This window comes from Lactuca virosa, chromosome 1, assembly GCF_052849685.1.
Source record: "Lactuca virosa cultivar CGN04683 chromosome 1, Lactuca_virosa_CGN04683_v6, whole genome shotgun sequence".
Lineage (NCBI taxonomy): Eukaryota > Viridiplantae > Streptophyta > Magnoliopsida > Asterales > Asteraceae > Lactuca > Lactuca virosa.
The window spans coordinates 85,834,475-85,853,080 of NC_136426.1; the positions used below are offsets into that span (position 1 = coordinate 85,834,475).

Below are 18,606 nucleotides of genomic sequence, written 5' to 3' on the forward strand. Positions count from 1 at the left end.
CTCCTCCTCCTTCAGTCTTCGAGAATTTCCTTTCTTTGTTGGATTTTAAAGATCCTTCGTACTTCCTTTTCTCGCCAACTTCAGCTCTCTCCAGACCCTTTTCCCTAATCTGAGTCTCAACATTCCTGGCTGCCCAGATGGCGGCTTTCAAAGTGGTTGCTTGCTTGACCATTGGACCAAAGTCCGCTGGTAATACAAGAGCAAACTTGTTGACCTTGGAGAGCTCAGTTGGAACTAGGTAAGGAACAAGCTTCATCTTCTCCGTAAAACTTTCAGCATACTCAGTAACACTCATCCTTCCCTTCTTCAAATTTTGAAACTCATTGTTGATCTCTAGAATATCCTGCTCAGAGCAGTACTGCATTTTCAGTTGCACCACGAAATCTTCCCAAGACATCTTGCTTGCTTCTCCTTTGGGCATCGTATTAGCTAGTAGTTTCCACCAGCTCAGTACTCCAGACTTTAACAGAGGAACAGCGAGAGTGGTCTTTTATCTGTTGCTACACTCGCAACTCTCAAACATTGTCTCCATCTCGGAGATCCAATCCATAACTTCCACCAGTGTTGGGCTTCCAGAAAAACTTGGGGGTTTGGATGCCATGAAATCCTTGTACTTGCATCCACGTCCGTCATTTCCTCCATCTTGATTGTTTCTCCTAATCACCGGCGGATCAGCTTGACCAACGGTCCTGCTATAGTTCCCTTCCTCAGATTGCTCAGGTATTAGCTCAGGTTGCTCAATGGGCATGGTAGGTTCCTCCCTATTTTCATGTAACATCTGCCTCATTTCTTCCCTTTGTTCAGCTAACATAGCCCGAATCATGGCTTGTACTCCAGCCATGGTGATTGGTTCAGGTGCAGCTTCTACTACAACAGGTATTTGCTCAACCACTGGAGGTTGATTCCTGTTGGCGTTCCCGACTCCACTTCGGGTCCTTACCATTTCGATCTACACACCAATTTAAACGTTTGGTGTGTAGTGACGAGAATTTAGATAAGAAAGATGTTATTTACGATCGACGTGTAAATCTCCCTATTACTCCAAAAAGTTACATGCCAGTTCTAATTTCGTAATTAAACGTTTAGAAACCTGAGCACATAAAATTTCCAGATCTGGTCGGCAATAGACCATAGATCCGATCAAACGATAGCATAAAGCATCACAAATCATTTAGAACATTAAAGCATGTTAGGCATTTTCCCTAAGTAAGCTAGTGCTTGTGTCTATTCAGGTGTATTACCTAAATTTTATTAGACACACTCCTCACAATCATCGCTTAGAATTCTAAGTTTAAGTCTAGAAATAAATCCATATTCCTAGTTCGCTTAAACTAATGCTCTGATACCAACTGTGACATCCCCATTTTCACGGCCAGAAAGAACCGATTTTGTTTATGCTTTATAAAAATTAGAGTACCTCTTTTAATAAAAATGTTGCGGAATTTGTTCGCAGAAGAACATGATAAATACGTTATCAAAGCATTTCCGAAGAAATGTATTTTAATTCATTTTCAAAACCTTGGGATGTCATTGTCAATACAGAAACATAAGGATAAACAGAACTTACATTCAATTACACTAGTGAACTACATCTCTTTTAAATCTCTCAGTGTAAAGTAGCTTCATATCAACACATGTGATAGAAATAAGCTGGAGTGGGTCAGGTTGGGAAACCTGGTGAGTACATAGGGTTTTCAACCCACAATAATATAATTATTATGTTTAAACATCAAACAATCAACCTAATTACCCATCCCCATTATCTTCTTTACTCTTAAGGGTCTACCCTAAGATTCAGTTATTCCTCGTTCATTCATTCCTAAGGAGTATCCTAAGGAATCGACACTAAGTTTGCATAGTCGCTAGGGTTTATCTCATTTATTGACAGTATCATTTTCGAGAGTCCACTTGTAATACCTGTCAATGGATTTTTAGAGTACACCAGGTGAACACATCGTTCACAACACCTACAGGTTGCGAGCCTGCTAGTGTTCCACTAGACTGTCTAGAATATTTCGTGGTTGTCATCCATACTCTGCTAGATGACGGGGCCAACATTTGGGAACAAGGCTTCTCACATCGTCCACCTCTCACCTTTACCTCATGGTCTATATCACCTCTCAACTCATCATCCAACTCATATTTCATCTACCCATGTTTTACCCAACATATTATGTAGATATAAATACATATACAGTTTAAATCATATAAAACTTGTATAAAATCGTTCATCCAGCATAGATAGCAAGTATACAGATAATATGCACACATAACACGTAGTTTATATAAAATACTTCATATCTATGTGTAATATGAAAGTAACTATGCACTCACTTGATAAGGTGGTGACTTGGTACTCGGACAGCGTTTCGTTTACTTTAAAATCATTTCCTTCGACGAAACCTAGTATTATTACCACTAGATTTTAGTCTAATATTTACCGTGACTAATTATTAGTCTTTTTTTTTATTATTATTATATAAGCGTTTAAACAATACTTTCCAACAACTATGTACAGACAGGGGCCAGACATAAAACACCGGAGGGTAGGACCATTTTGGCATATAGCATTTCTGAAATCCAACAACCCTATGCGGCCCTTTAAACTAGATTCTGAAATCCAACATAATAATAGCTCAAATATTTATTATAAGTTCATAATAACAATACTAATTTTAAATATAAGTTATATTAAAATAGGGTAAGCATAACTTACTTACACGGGGGTTTTAGCTAGGAGTCGGGCTCTGCAGGGGCAGAAGTTCGTCGCTGAATCTTTCTAAGAAAGATTTGTGCAGCGGTTCAGCGCTCACCTTGTTATACTAAAACTACAGAAAGAGAAGTCGAATCACGAGGGACCGAAATGCTCGGGGGATAAGAAGAGAAAGACTCTTGAATCAAGAGAATGGTGCAAGAAATATGAGAGCCCAAGCCTCTTATTTATAGTAATTGAATTAACAAAAACTACCCTCCATAATTACTTAATGACCTTATAGTTATATAAACGACTAAACATCCCTTCATAATACTATTTTAAATAGATTTAACAATATTTGTACTAAACTAATGTCGAAAGTACTCAACACTAGTCTTATAATAACCACATCGTCGATACATTTCTAATGATATATACATTTGTATATATATTTGTACGAATATATGATTTATACTTTATTTTAATACGTAAATATGCTATTATAATTTGTAACTCGTTCATGCGAACTCCATTTTTTACGTTCTATATATGCACGCGTTGGTATTTACGAGTACTACAACTTTCATTTAGACGCCGTCAACTAATTCTCATTCTATCTCAGATTTACAAAACTGTATCGAATTTATCGCGCTCGAAGAGTAGGGACCAAGTTTCGTCCATATCTTTAACATACGAGCTCTACTCTCGACATTCTTTATATCCACACGTAGTTAAAAACAAGATCTAAAACTTTCATTTAGACTCCGTCGGCTAATTTTCGACCGATCTTAAATTTAACAGTAGGAGGAGATTATACTGTTAAATGTCCGCGTAAAATTCATAACTTCCACATACGGACTCCGTTTTCGCCTGTCTTTTTACCTTTGAGTTCCTATTAATGAGATCTTCAACTCTCTTTTAGTTCGCGTAGGCCAAAAACCGCTCGAACTAAAATTCGAGTTTCGGGCTGTGCACTGATATGCCAAATCTTAGAAAATTCATAACTTCCTCATACGAAGTCAGATTTGGGCGTTCTTTTTTTGTATGTTCTCGGTTTAACGTATACTACAAATTTTTTTTAGATCACTAACTCTAAAAAGTCTGCTACCGTAAATTCACTATTTAAGTCCCCCGATGTCGTGCCGGTTTTGCCGTAAAACTTCGACGGGCCATAACTTCTTCGTTATAACTCGGATTTCGGCGTTCTTTATATGTACAGAACCTTGTAACATATACTACAACTTGGTTAAGATTAATACTTCTAAATAATCTTCCATCAAAAACTCATTTTTGATGCTCATCGTCTCTAAATTGACTAGCCCGGATCTGCGGGCGTTACAGTATAGTGGTGGGCCCTATTTCTCTTATAAAATTATAATAACAAAAATAAATTAGAAAAATATATAAAAAAAATTAATAAGAGAATAATAGTCTTTTTGGGTTAAAAAGGGACCAATCGTGCAATAAAAACGTATAGTAGGGACCTTCTGAGTTAAAAAAAGAATTAGGGACAAATGTGCAAATTACCCCAAACCACAGGCACCATTCGTGTAATGTACTCTTGATTATATGAAAATGCCTTGTTGACAAAAGGATTATAAAAAGTAAATCCCTAATTTCATTAATTTATAAAATGGGATGTTTTAGAAATATTAAGCTTGCAAAATGTCTAAATGATTTCAAAAAGGTCATTTCTAAATGTGTAATTGTTAAATTTATCATATAATATGCTAAATGCTTAAGCAGGGAGAGCTATGATTAAGTTATATAACTATGTAGTGATTATTTGGTATGTTTGGAAAAGAGATTATATGTGTATATAAATTTTAGAGAGCTTTGTGGTAAATCTATTCAATAAATGTTTGTTCTGAATGCATGTTAAAATTTATTTGTGAAGGAGGCATAAAATGCCTTATGTGTGATTTAAACTATGCAGTATTCCATGGGTGAGTATAAGATGTATATTTAAGCTATGCAATTATCATGAGTTTCTGGTCCTATGTTTGTTGTGAATGCATGTTAAAAGTTATTTGTTCAATTATCACAACAACATGCACTACTCCATGTTTGTTGTGAATGCATGTTAAAAGTTATTTATGCATGTATGTGTGTGTGTCAGAAACCTTATAGAAGTATACGTGAAAAGGATATAAAATGACTTCTATATGATTGAGGATATAATGTAGCCTACAGATGAGTACTAGCATGCAGATGATGGATAATGTTTATGCCATGTGACGGGGTACAGGTCCCAACTCTGGGAAGAGAAAGGGCATAATATTTCGAGTGATGAACTACATGTCATAGCTCCGGGACAAGCAAAAGTCCCAGTATGTCGGGCAACGGGCTACAGGTCATAGCTCCGGACGAGAAAGGGTCCCAATAGGCTCCTGAAAGGGAGATTAGTCATTTGCAAGAATGGACTTCACAACGGTTATTATTGGTTAAGGTTATTAACTAGCCATATGGGTCATGAACTAATCGCTAAACAAGATTTATGATGGTAATATATACATAGTGTTGTACCAGGACAGTGAAGTCATATTAAATGAATTAAGTTATGAAACAAATTCTGATTGTGTTATTTGGGTCAAAAACCATGTAGCTCACGAGTCTTCAGACTTATGTATGTTTGTGCTATATACTCTAGTATAGAAGCAAAAGTTGGATTACGTTGATGGTAAAGAAGTCAAGGAATTAGAGTAAGTTGTATAAATCTTTTCTCTTATATTATAGTTGTTGATATTTTTTAACACCAAAAGCTATGAACTCTGATGAATATTTGAAATTTTTTGGAAAACCACATTTTTATTAATCTGAAAATGGTGGTTTAAAAGTATGGTGTTTGTGACATCCCCAAATTCATGGTCATTTTAAAAATTTTATTTATGCTTATTTTAAAGAATAATATTACGGAATTTGTTCTCAGAAAACATGATAAATATATTATCAAAGCATTTCCGAAGAAATGTATTTTGTTTATATTAAAACTTTGGGATGTCATCGTCAACATAGAAACATAAGCATAAACAGACCTTGCATTTGTTTACATTAGTGATTTACATCTCCTTTAATCTCTTAGTGTAATGTAGCTTCGTATCGATACCTGTGATACAAGTAAACCGAGTGGGTCGGGTTGGGAAACCTGGTGAGTACATAGGGTTTTCAACCCACAATAATAGAGTTATTATGTTTAATCATCAAAAAATTAACCCAACTTGCCATCCCCATTATCTTCTTTATTCTTAAGGATCTATCCTAAGAATCGTCTATTCATTATTCATTCATTCCTAAGGATTGTCGTAAGGAATAGGCACGAAGTCCATCGCTGCCAGCGTTCATCCAACAGGCACTAAGTCCATAGTGGTCGATGTCATCTATTAGGCACTAAGTCCATAGCTTCCAATATCCATTTATAGGGGACTAAATCCATAGCTGCCAACGTTCATTTGTAAGGCACTAACTTCATAGCTACCAGGTTTATCTATTTGGCACTAAGTCCATAGCTGCCAGGGTTTATATATCAGACACTAAGTCCATAGCTGCCAGGGTTTATCTATCAGACACTAAGTCCATAGCTGCAAATGTTCATCTATATCATCTTTCATCTCTCATCATTCATCTCATCTTTCATCTCTCATCTCATTTCATCTTTAATTTACCCATCATAATTATAGGTATAAAATATGTATACAGTTTAAATCAAGTAAACCATGTATATTTTGTTCATCCAACATAGATATCAAGAACACAAATAATATACACACATAACATGTAATTTATATTAAATACTTGATATCTATGTGTAAGATGAAAGTAACTATGCACTCACTTGTTAAAGTGATGATTCCAAACTCGGGCATCGCTTCGCTTCTAACAATTCTATTTCCGTTAGTGAAACCTAGTATCATTACCGTTAGATTTTAGTCGAATATTTATTGCAAATATTTACGAGAGATATTATTTTATAAGTGTTAAACAATAATTCTCAACCACTATGTACAGACAGGGTGTCGCACCCCCAAACCAGAACGGTGGAAACGTTCGGGGGCGGAGGACTTTAGGTAAGTATCACAACACATGCAATATAGTAATCAAAGTACAAACAACCATTGCATTAATAAGTATAAGTTTTACATAAGCGTTTAAACATTACATATTCAAACACTGAAGTAGGTACAGGAGAAGACAAGAGTCGCGGTACGGTACTAGGTAGTCTTCTCAAAAGCTTCGGGAGTGTACCTGTCTACTGGATTCCTGAGAATACAAGTTATTTGAAAAGAGTAGATCAGCATTTAAGCTGGTGAGTTCATAAGTATTTTAGTTCTGTTAAGTATACCCTAAGTTCTTTGAATAAGTTCACTGGTTTCTCTAGGAAATCCTATATCTCCTGAGGTGATTAACTGGTAACCTCCATGATTTCCCTCTGTAATTACTTAATTTATACTGATTATACATAACATAATATCGAATTGACAGTCAACTGGGTGTATCTGCCCTAAGCCCACAACCAAACAAGGATCAGGAAGTAAGGCGGAAGTCACACACTTTACTGTCAATCGGACATCATTTATGTATAACTATGATGTATCAACTAAGGAATTATAGAATTAACCACTAAAGGTCATTTATGTTATACTAGTTTACCGAGATTGAGTGACTAAGTTCCATTGGATAAGTGGTTTAATCCCATAAACCGTTCTCTTTGTATTACTGTTTTGTATTTGTATTCCTTTATGAAAACTTGAAACTGAGAGTGTGTATGGCTCCACCAGGTGTTAATGAAAACTGTATTAAACCATTGTGTTTTTGTATTCTATAAACTGGTACTTTGAAGGTGTACTTTCGTTTATTTGTTTATACACTAACGTATTGTTAATACCTTTTTAATGAGTAGTTTTTATTATAACCATACTATGATGGATGGCCTGAAACAAACGCTTTGTGGGCGTTTAAACTGGTGATAACAATTGTCACTCATCAAACTGTAGCTAGCAGCCTAAGTGCGGGGTTGTCAATTCCCGATATAGATCTACACACATTTGTTTCGATCCCCGGCTGGAGATTCTGGTTATAATGTCAGGACTTCCTATGTTGTCTAAAATGAATTAAACAACCTGAATACAGAGTCTCATAAAAAGCATATTAAACGTTCATATATATTAGTTTTGAAAACCCAATCATTCGGAAATAATGATTGACAGTATATTCTTGAATTAAAACCCAATCATTCTGAAATAACGATTGACAATATATTCTTGAATTAAAACTCAATCATTCTGAAATAATGATTGACAGTATATTTTTAGTTTTCCAAACATGTATTTGATAATTTCCTTGGAAAGTATAAAGTCATGAATCATACTTGTGTATTTAGTTTTGAATCATAAATTATACCTATTATAATTTATATGTTCTATCTGATTAGCATGAATTCTCATGGAATATCACCTTTGCTCAGCCTGATACAACGGTAATGATACTAAAAGGAGTAACCTTTTAGACTCATATATGTATAATATATATATAATTAAGAAGGAAACGACCTTCGGACAAATAATACAACCCTAATTCCACATCCAAATAAGGAAAAGGATATATGATAATTCATTAGTCTTAAGCCCTTCAAGTCTTATTTATATATTTATACATATATAAACATGACTTTGGCATTTACATTTTGAAATAGTTTATAAAACATTTTTCAAAGAATTTAACATGGCTTTACGTTATTTTGGAAGTATTTGGTAATTCTTAAAAGCATACGGAAACTTTATGTGTGATTATTATCACACACAGTTATTAACACAATTTAATATTGTGTTAAACTTGTATTCCCCCCCCCCCTAAAAGCATTTAAAAACCATTTAAAAGGTAGATTATAGGGGTATGAACACACTTTGATAAGCGGTGATTCGGGCAGCGTTTCGTTTCCCGGAAAAGAGTTTGTTTGACGAAAAACCGGCTCAAAACGGGCAGAGTTTCGACAGGAGAGAGGATGACTTCTCGAGAATTCCGGGGCTCTGGGGCTTTCTTCGGGCTTTAGACTCGATACCGGGGCCTTGGGGGGGTCGTGAGAAAGTCGAGGGGGTGAAATGGTGCAAAATGGGGAAATTAGGGGTGAAAAATCCTCTCTAGCCGAGAAGTCTCGCACCCTTTATATAGGGGTGCGAGGGTGCGGTCCGAAGTGTGACTCAGCAGACAGGTGGAGAGGCGAGGGTGAGTCAGCAAGACACGCGTTATCAGTAGCAAAGGCGGCTCGGATTCGGACCTTGTGCGAGGCACGTGTTTCGGACAGGTGGCCTCTTCTAAGTGGACCGAAGTTCGGTCTAATGGGGAAAGAAGGTGACGACTTCGGATCTATCAGGAGACGACACGCGAGGATGAGATCGAATGAGAAGCGAACACGTGGAGGCCTCGCATGCGAGGTGACGTGTCCGAAGCTGACTCATGCGATTTTTCCCGGTTTTCTAGAATTTCTTGATTTTTGTGCCAAAAACTTGCGAAATTCATAACTTTGGTATACGAGCTCTGTTTTTGGCGTTCTTTATATGCACCCGTAGGTAAAATCATACTCTACGACTTTCGTTTAGACTTCGTCGGCTGATTTTGGCTTTATTTTTAATATTATTATTTTAAACAAACCGAGACGGGAATCCATTGAAAATTCATAACTTCTTCATCCGACGTCCGTTTTCGTCTGTCTTTTTACCGTTGTGCTAATTTTGACGAGACCTTTGATTCTCGTTTAAGTTGCGTCGGCTAAATCTCGATCGATTTATATTTCGAATTTTTAGCTGTCTACTGCTAAACCGAAACTTCGAAAAATCATAACTTCCTCATACGAAGTCGGATTTTTACGTTCTTTTTATGAACGTTCTCGGTTTAACATATTCTACAGGTTTCGTTTAGATTATTAAGGCTAAAAAGCCTTTTATCGAAAATTCACTTTTTTACACGGAACAGTGTTTTGCCGGTTTTGACGCGGATTTTCGATTGGTAATAACTTCTTCGTTATAACTCGGATTTCAGTGTTCTTTATGTTTTTGGAAACCTTGTTACAAACTCTACCACTTGGTTCATCCCAATTACGATTATTGATCAATTTATTTTTGACCAAAATTTGACTGGTGTCACATTATCCCCCTGTTAGAGGGAATTTCGTCCCGAAATTAAGTCTAAAGTGATACTCATGGACTAGGTCTAATCTTTCCTTCCCAAGTGAATTCAGGTCCCTGGTTTGTACTCCAGTGAACCTTCACTAATGGGATAAGACTTAGCGTGGTTCTTCAGATTTCCCTATCCATGGTTTTTATTGTTTCTTCTACAGAGTGTATACTTTTATTTAACTTGATTTCATTAAGTGAAATAACAAGCGTTTTATCGGATAGACACCTCTTTAGATTCGATATGTGAAAGATGGGATGAATGCTATTAAGTTTTTGGTGGTAGTTTTAGTTTAAAAGTACAAGACCGATTCTGGTAAGAACCTCAAATGGTCCTATGTACTTTGAGTTTTGTATTTCACACTTTCTCAAGCGCATCTTGTCCTTCCTGAGTGAGACCTTCATATGACAAGGTTATAAATCCTGGAATTATAAGGGTTTTCTTTTATCGAAGCCGTAGCTTCTCTGGTTGACTCTGGAAGCTTTATGGCATTTCCTGATTCGTATTTTGTTTTTGGTAGTTTCTCGGATAATTTCCAAATCAGCGAGGGTGCTGTGTGGAAATTGGATCTATAGCTAGTTACGTATTACCTACTTTAGTCCAGTGCAGATAGAATCTGCACTTGTGACCACAGAAGGTTTTGAATGGAGCAACTTAAATGCTAGCGTGTTAAAGGACTCGACTAATTGGTAAATGGATATCCCATTCTTTACCATAGCCGATCCCATAGAATCATGACTATTCTGGTTCCTATATGTTTTTGAGTGACGGCCTGAACTGGGAGATTATTCTATTATCTCAGTAGAGATAACAGATATTGGCACACCGTGCACTCACACGTTCTAGTTATCTTCTCTACTTGCCACATTTTCAGGTTTCAAGGCTTCCTATTGAGCCTCCTTACTTAGTGTGGAGAGATTTGAAAGGGTTATCATAGTCCATGATTGGAACTATGACCTGGGTACTTTTTCCGACTTATGGTGTTAGCTACTATATTGGCTTTGTCGAGATCATAACGAATCTCAAATTCGTAGTCATTTAGTAGCTCGACCCACTGTCGTGGTCTCATGTTGAATTCCACCTGGTAGAATACATGATGCAGGCTTTTGCTCCGAAGTTCATGATAAGACTCATACCTGGCTCATCTACCATCACCTCGTGTATACAAGTCGCATATAATTTAGATTTCACAAAACGTTCGGATGGGTGACTCTGCCCCAGGTCCACAACCAAACAAGGAACATGATATAGGGTGGAATCACACATCCTTAATCTTGTTAAGTCTAACTTATATACCACTCTCGTGTATACACTTAGCAGTGATAGATTAACTTAATGAGTTCTTAGTCTCTATTCTTGAACTTGACATGCGGTACAATGATTTTCCTATGAGATCAATTGAGGTACTTCTGTAGTTACTGACTTCTATGACTACTTCGGTGCTTTTCGTTTGAAGTTTCATGTCTACTGAGTAGGCTAGAATGGCGTGGTACTCTTCGCATGGATACTTCTGAAGTTTTGAAATGAGAGACAACCTAAGAGTTTTGCGTTATAGATTGGAAAAATTTCATCTTACGGCTGATTAAGGAAAAGTTCTCTTATACAGCATAAGAATTTTCACATGGTAAGGGCCAGGCCTAACCATATCGAATGAGGATGTCAGAATTTTCTTGACGAAATGATATTAAGTCGTTCTGGGATGAATGATTACTAGGGTGATATCCTATGTACCTAAGTTTTCAACGCTTCTAGTTTTATTATGTTATTATCGCTACGAACCCCTTTTGATTCGAAATTGGCGGGTACTACCAATACGAGGGTTCTGACAATTTGAAATTATGAACTTTCATGAAACGATCCTTACTAGGTCTCTCTATAATCGTTTGATGTATACAAGTCATGTATAATTAAGATTGGTAAGACCTTTGACTGAGCAACCCTGCCCTAAATCCACAACCAAACAAGGAACATGAAATGAGGCGGGATTACTCACTCTAAGTCTACAAATCTTAATTATAAATGACCCTTATGTATACACTAAGTCATCATAGTTTACCTGTTAGGGTTTCAAATTTTTATATAAGTGTTATGATTTAATTTGAACGGAAGAGTAATCATAATTATAGATAATTATCGGGGTTTGGAAACGTACCAAAATATAGCAGGGTTCTTTGATGCTTTCCCATGTATTGGGATCAAAATCCTCCTACTCCCCCGTCGTTCTTCTCTGTTGGACAATCCCTCTTGTAATGTCCTATTTCACCACAAAGGTGACATATGGCAATGGTTCCAACATCAGTAGTTGAAGTGATGAACTCGACCGGAGTTCTACAGATACGGGCGGTATGCCCGTTCATGTTGCATCTATTGCAATGCAGCTCTCGACAAACTCCATGATGATGGTAGTTGCACTTGCTGCAGTGTGGAAGGTTTCCTAAGTACGGCTTGGTTGGTGCTACAATAATGTAACGCCCCGTTTTCATTTATAAATAAATAAATAAAGATAAGTATTTATGTCAAAAATGTTTATAAAATTATCATAAGTTATATATAAATATATAGTAGTAAATTTGGTGTTACAAATAATCAAAAATGTGTATAAAAGATTTAATGGTTATATGGTTTAAAAAGTTATAATTACATTTAAATATGAAAGTAAAAATATATTTATTTTTAGCTAAAGTGATCTAAATGAAAGTTGTAGTACTCGGAAATACCTACGCATGAAAAAAAAATACGTCGAAAACGGAGCTCGTATGAAGAGGTTATGATTTTTTGAAGTTTGAACAAAAATCTCGAAATGAAATCCGGCAGCCGACCACCGGCCGGAAAAGTGGCGAGTGGCGGCGCGTGGCGGCGAGTGGCTGGTGCCATTGGAAAGCTGACTCGATTTCCTTCAAGATGGAGTCGGGTCCAATAGTTCTAGGTGCGGTATTGAGTGCCAGAATTAGGCCAAAAGTAAAAGAAATCATAAAAAAAAATAATAATAATGGAGAAATTAGGTCATGAATAAAATAATCAACATTTTTACCTATAAATAGAGAGGTAATTTTCCTTCATTTGGGAAAGAACAACAAGTGTAAATTATAGTCTTGATAATCGAGAAGATAAATCCCGAGAGGCTGTTAAGTGAATAAACTCGAGAAAACAAACGTTCGTGTTGCTGTTCTGCGACTAAGGTGAGTTTTACTATTCTATATGTGATACTCATGTATGTAGTTATTATAAAACAAGTTCATGTGAAGATATTATGATAAATAATATTTACCATTATTTACCATTATTTACTATTGACGGTAATTATGTGTAAACATGTTATATGTGTAATTTTTACTGTTGACGGTAAAAATGTTATGCTATATATTATATACTAGTAAATGTTATTACTATGATTATTATATGACATACATGATTAACTACTGTAGTTAAACAGTAGATGTTTCAGGATTACTGTAGTAAAACAGTAAATATTTCAGAATTACTGTAGTAAAACAGTAAATATTTTTATAATGATTATATGCATGTGGTAAAATGTATAGATTGTGAACTCACTAAACGTTGGCTTATCAGATACTATTAACATTTTTACAGGACCCTCTGGGGTAAACAAGGGGAAGAATCCAGCTTGACTATCGTGGCAACCGCATTACTCTTGAAAATTATGGATAAAAGTCTTCCGCTGTTTATTTCAATAAATCATGTTTTATGTAATAAAGTTTAAACCTGGATTTATTTGTGTTTATTTAAAACTCTTTAAATGTCATTATATTATAAATGAAGTTTTATTAATATTCAAATGGGGACCAAATCAGATATTTTATTACTGTAGTAAATATTTATTTACCGCAGGAAAAAAAAAAAAGGGTGTTACAAGTTGGTATCAGAGTTTTAGTTTAAGGGATTCAAATATACATCAGTGTGTGTTTGAACTTAAACCGAAGCTCAAAATTTTCAAGAAAAATAAAATTTTGGAAAAAGTGTCAAAATTTTAAAAGAGTAAAGTAATGCGGAACGAGCAGTCAGCCGGTATTCTTCAAAAGGTATAATATAATATATTTTTATAATATATTACATACAAGAAATTTTGATATATATGATATATATGTATATATTTCACATGCTAGAATTGAATAGGATATAGATAAATATCCGTATGATTATGTGTTTACTTAAAATTAGCAAAGAGTAAAGTAAATGCTTTAAAACTATGCATAATTAGAATTACATAGACTTAGAATTTTGACTAAAGCCTTACTGCATGTTCTTGTTTGATTGTTGCTTTAGGGTAAAAAGTTAATTATTTGAATGACTATTTGATTCAGCATTATGTATAGTTATGTATTTATAATACTCTTTGATAATATTAATTGGTTAAAAAGAGTATAATCAGTAAACTCTGTAGACATTATATGTATGTCTACAATATGTGAAATAGAAAATGCGTGTTAAACTAAAATCTGCAATTTGGAAGACTTTGTGATATACCAAAAACAATTATGTATATGTGTGGACGTTAGTATGGGCCCGTACTAACGAAAGCACATGATACATAATTGGGACGGGAGGACCACAAGGAAAACCAGAAAACAGATGGAAGTTTCTTTAGAATAAGGCATAGGATTAATTACTTATATATATATATATATATATATATATATATATATATATATATATATATATAATTTATTATATTATGGTTATCAGAAAGATGGTGGTTACAAGAAATGGAAGTGGAAATGGAAATGAAGATCAACATGAAGATGTCAATGTTAGGGAGCTAGTTGCGTCTGAAATAAGAGTAGCAATTCAAGAATTTCTCCCAGAGTTATTCGAGCAAGTAAAGACTGATTTGTTAAAAATCATTGATAATAAGATGGCAGCATCTGGTCAACTCAAGAAATGCAAGTATCAGGATTTTGCAGCTACCAAACCACCATTGTTCCATGGAAAGAAGGACCCTCTGGTCAGCATGCGCTGGATATCAGAGATAGAGAATGCTTTTCGTACTTGTTTTTGTCAGCCAGAAGCAAAAGTTCGATTTGCAGCAAACCAATTACGAGGAACGGCGAATGATTGGTGGGAGTTAACCATGAAGAAGCTTAAGGAAGCTGAAATAGAGAACATGACTTGGGCAGAATTCAAAATACTCTTTCAAGATGAGTATGTTACAGTGGTAGAAATAGATAGAATAACTGAAGATTTTCTATCTATGGAGCAAACAACGGAATCGGTCAATGAAATCACCGATAAATTTCTGGAAAAATCAATCTTTTGTCAAGAATTTGTGGCCACGGAAAAGATGAAGATGAATCGTTATGTTAAGATACTCAAGCCCAGGATCAGAGAGGTTGTTGTAACCTCTAACTGCAAGACATTCAAAGACATGACAGAAATAGCAAGACTCAAGGAGCTGGATATGGAGACTCAAGACAAGAAGAGAAAGCAGGTACACGTTCAAGAACCAAACAAGAAGTTCAAACAAACCAATAACCAAACTGAAGGCAAGAAGAACCATCCCAAGTGTGATAAATGTGGGAAGAATCATCCAGGAGAATGTCGTATGGGAATGGGAGTATGTTTCAAGTGTGGAAAAAGTGGGCACTTGAGTAGGGATTGTCCAGAAAAGTTGAAAATATGCTACAATTGCAATCAGTATGGGCATATTAAGCCAAATTGTCCTTTGTTGGCTCAAGGTACGGTTCAAACTCCAACTCCATCTACTCTGAGGATCACTGATGGGAGAACAGGAACAAGAAATGAAGCCCCAAGAGTTCAAGGTAGAGCTTTCCAGCTCACCGTTGAGCAAGCACAAGATGAACCAAACGTAGTTGCAGGTACCTTCCTCATTAATTCAAAACCAGCACTAGTTCTGTTTGATACTGGAGCAAGTCACTCTTTTGTGTCTTTATCATATAGCAAGAATATAATTGTTAAACTAGAAAAGTTAGATAGAGAATTAGAAGTAGAGATAGCCGATGATAAGACGATAACAGCACATCATGTATATAAAGGTTGTGTATTAGTAATATCCGATGTGAAGTTCAAGATCGACCTCATTCCAATTCCGATGAAAGAAATCAACATCGTTATAGGGATGGACTGGTTAGAAAAGCATCATGCCTTGATCGACTGTAGAAGACATCGAGTCCGAGTTCAAACCCCAAGTAGGGGAGAACTAATCATTCAAGGGGAAGGAAGAAGGAACATGACATCCATCTGTTCAGCAGCAAGAGTACGGAAGTACATACATCATGGATGTACTGGATATTTGGTTTATACACTAGATGGTAAACCAGAAAAGAAGACAGTAATTTCCAATGTGCCAGTAGTTCAAGAATATACCGACGTGTTTCCTGAAGATTTACCCGGTATTCCTCCAAAAAGACAAGTAGAGTTTGGGATCGACCTTACTCCCGGAGCAGCACCAATAGCCAAGACACCATATAGACTTGCACCCCCTGAGATGCAAGAACTGTCTGCTCAACTGCAGGAATTGATAAAGAAGGAGTTCATACGTCCAAGTAGTTCTCCATGGGGCGCACCAATACTGTTTGTCAAGAAGAAAGACGGATCATTCAGGATGTGCATTGACTACAGAGAACTTAACAAAGTCACTATAAAGAATAAGTATCCTCTACCAAGAATCGACGACCTTTTCGATCAGTTGCAGGGAGCATCTTGGTTTTCCAAGATCGACCTTCGATCTGGATACCATCAGATGAGAGTTAAGGAGGAAGATATACACAAGACAGCATTCCGAACAAGATATGGACATTACGAATTCATTGTAATGCCATTTGGACTTACAAATGCACCAGCAGTGTTCATGGATTTAATGAACCGAGTTTGTCGACCCATGCTTGACAAATCAGTGATTGTGTTTATTGACGACATTCTTGTGTACTCAAAGAACAAAGAAGAGCATGAATATCATCTACGAGAAGTATTGACAGTACTGAGGCGCGAGAAGTTGTATGCCAAATTTTCAAAATGTGAATTTTGGTTACGAGAAGTCCAATTCTTAGGACATATTATCAATCAGAATGGTATTAAAGTTGACACGGCCAAGGTTGATGCAGTAATGAAGTGGGAAGTTCCAAAGACCCCTACAGAAATTAGAAGTTTTCTTGGTTTGGCTGGATACTATCGTAGATTTATCCAAGATTTTTCCAAAATCGCAGTACCATTAACCAAATTGACGAAAAAGAATGAATTGTTTGAATGGGGTAATGAACAACAAGTAGCTTTTGAGATCTTAAGGCAAAAGTTATGTGAAGCACCAATCCTAACTCTACCAGAAGGAGTCGATGATATGACTGTCTATTGTGATGCATCTTATCGCGGATTAGGAGCTGTATTAATGCAAAGAGGAAAGGTGATTGCATATGCATCAAGGCAACTGAAACCACATGAAGCCAATTACCCAACACATGATTTAGAGCTTGCATCTGTAGTTTTTTCTCTAAAGATATGGAGACACTACCTTTATGGAGTGAAGTGTACCATTTTCACTGATCATAAGAGTTTAAAGTACCTTATGGATCAACAGAACTTGAATATGAGACAAAGGAGGTGGTTAGATGTTTTGAAAGATTATGATTGTGAAATACTTTACCACCCGGGTAAAGCAAATATCGTTGCGGACGCGCTTAGCAGAAAGGCAATTTGTGCAACTATTCAAGCATCATGTATGGAAGTAACTGTGGTTACATCACTGATAGATATGATCAGGCAAGCTCAAGTTGAAGCAATAAAGGAAGAAAATCAAGGGAAAGAACGAATTAAAGGACAAATTGCAAATCTTATCGAAAACAGTCAAGGATTGTTGACTCGATACAACCGTGTATGGATTCCATACATCAGTGGAAATAGACAAGTTCTTTTAGAAGAAGCGCACAAGTCAAAGTTTTCTATTCACCCAGGTGCTAACAAGATGTACAAAGATCTTAAGGAAGGATACTGGTGGCCATCAATGAAAAGACATGTAGCAAATTATGTAGAAAAATGCTTGACATGTTTAAAAGTAAAGGCCGAGCATCAGAAACCGCATGGTAAGCTTCAGCCTTTGGAGATACCAGTTTGGAAATGGGAGCACATCACCATGGATTTTATCACTAAATTGCCCAAAACCCCGAGATGTGTTGATACTATCTGGGTTATTGTTGATAGGTTAACAAAGAGCGCTCACTTTGTTGCAATCAAAGAAAGTTCCTCTTCGGAACAATTAGCTGACATTTATGTCAAGGAAGTGGTGTCAAGACACGGAGTACCAGTATCGGTAATTTCAGATAGAGACACCAGATTTACGTCACGTTTTTGGAAGAAGTTTCATGAAGATTTGGGTACTAGATTAAAGTTTAGTACAGCTTACCATCCTCAAACAGATGGGCAAAGTGAACGAACCATTCAGACACTCGAAGACATGCTGAGAGCTTGTGTGATTGACTTTGGAGGTAGTTGGGATACTTATCTTCCATTAGTAGAATTCTCATATAACAACAGTTATCATGCAAGCATTGGCATGCCTCCTTATGAAATGTTATATGGAAGAAAGTGTAGGACACCTATTTGTTGGGGTGAAGTGGGACAAAGAGTACTCGGTAGTACTGAGATAGTTCAAAAGACAACAGAGAATATTCAGATGGTCAGGGAAAGACTGAAGACAGCTCAAAGCCGCCAAAAGAGTTATGCAGAGAAGAGACGATCCGACTTAGAATTTCAAGTTGGAGATTTTGTATTACTAA

The 18,606-nt window shown here is 36.2% G+C and overlaps 1 protein-coding gene and 1 long non-coding RNA gene across 2 annotated transcripts; both read left to right on the plus strand.

Annotated features, from left to right (window-relative positions):
* Window positions 1–12,937: 12,937 nt before the first annotated feature.
* On the plus strand, window positions 12,938–13,611 carry LOC145105498 (uncharacterized). Its single transcript, XR_013707334.1, has 2 exons — window positions 12,938–13,041; window positions 13,454–13,611. It is a non-coding gene; the product is annotated as an uncharacterized LOC145105498 (long non-coding RNA).
* A 959-nt stretch (window positions 13,612–14,570) lies between these two features.
* LOC145116379 (uncharacterized) lies at window positions 14,571–16,812 on the plus strand. The gene is made up of 2 exons (XM_079052724.1): window positions 14,571–16,411; window positions 16,773–16,812. The coding sequence occupies exons 1-2, from the start codon at window positions 14,571–14,573 to the stop codon at window positions 16,810–16,812; spliced, it is 1,881 nt and encodes a 626-aa protein (XP_078908850.1).
* Window positions 16,813–18,606: the final 1,794 nt, after the last annotated feature.

Coding starts and splice junctions, on each gene's coding strand:
- LOC145116379 (XM_079052724.1), top strand. CDS start 14,571: ATGGTGGTTACAAGAAATGGAAGTGGAAATGGAAATGAAGATCAACAT. Junction 16,412..16,772: donor CCATGGGGCGCACCAATACT/GTTTGTCAAGAA, acceptor GTGTACTCAAAG/AACAAAGAAGAGCATGAATA.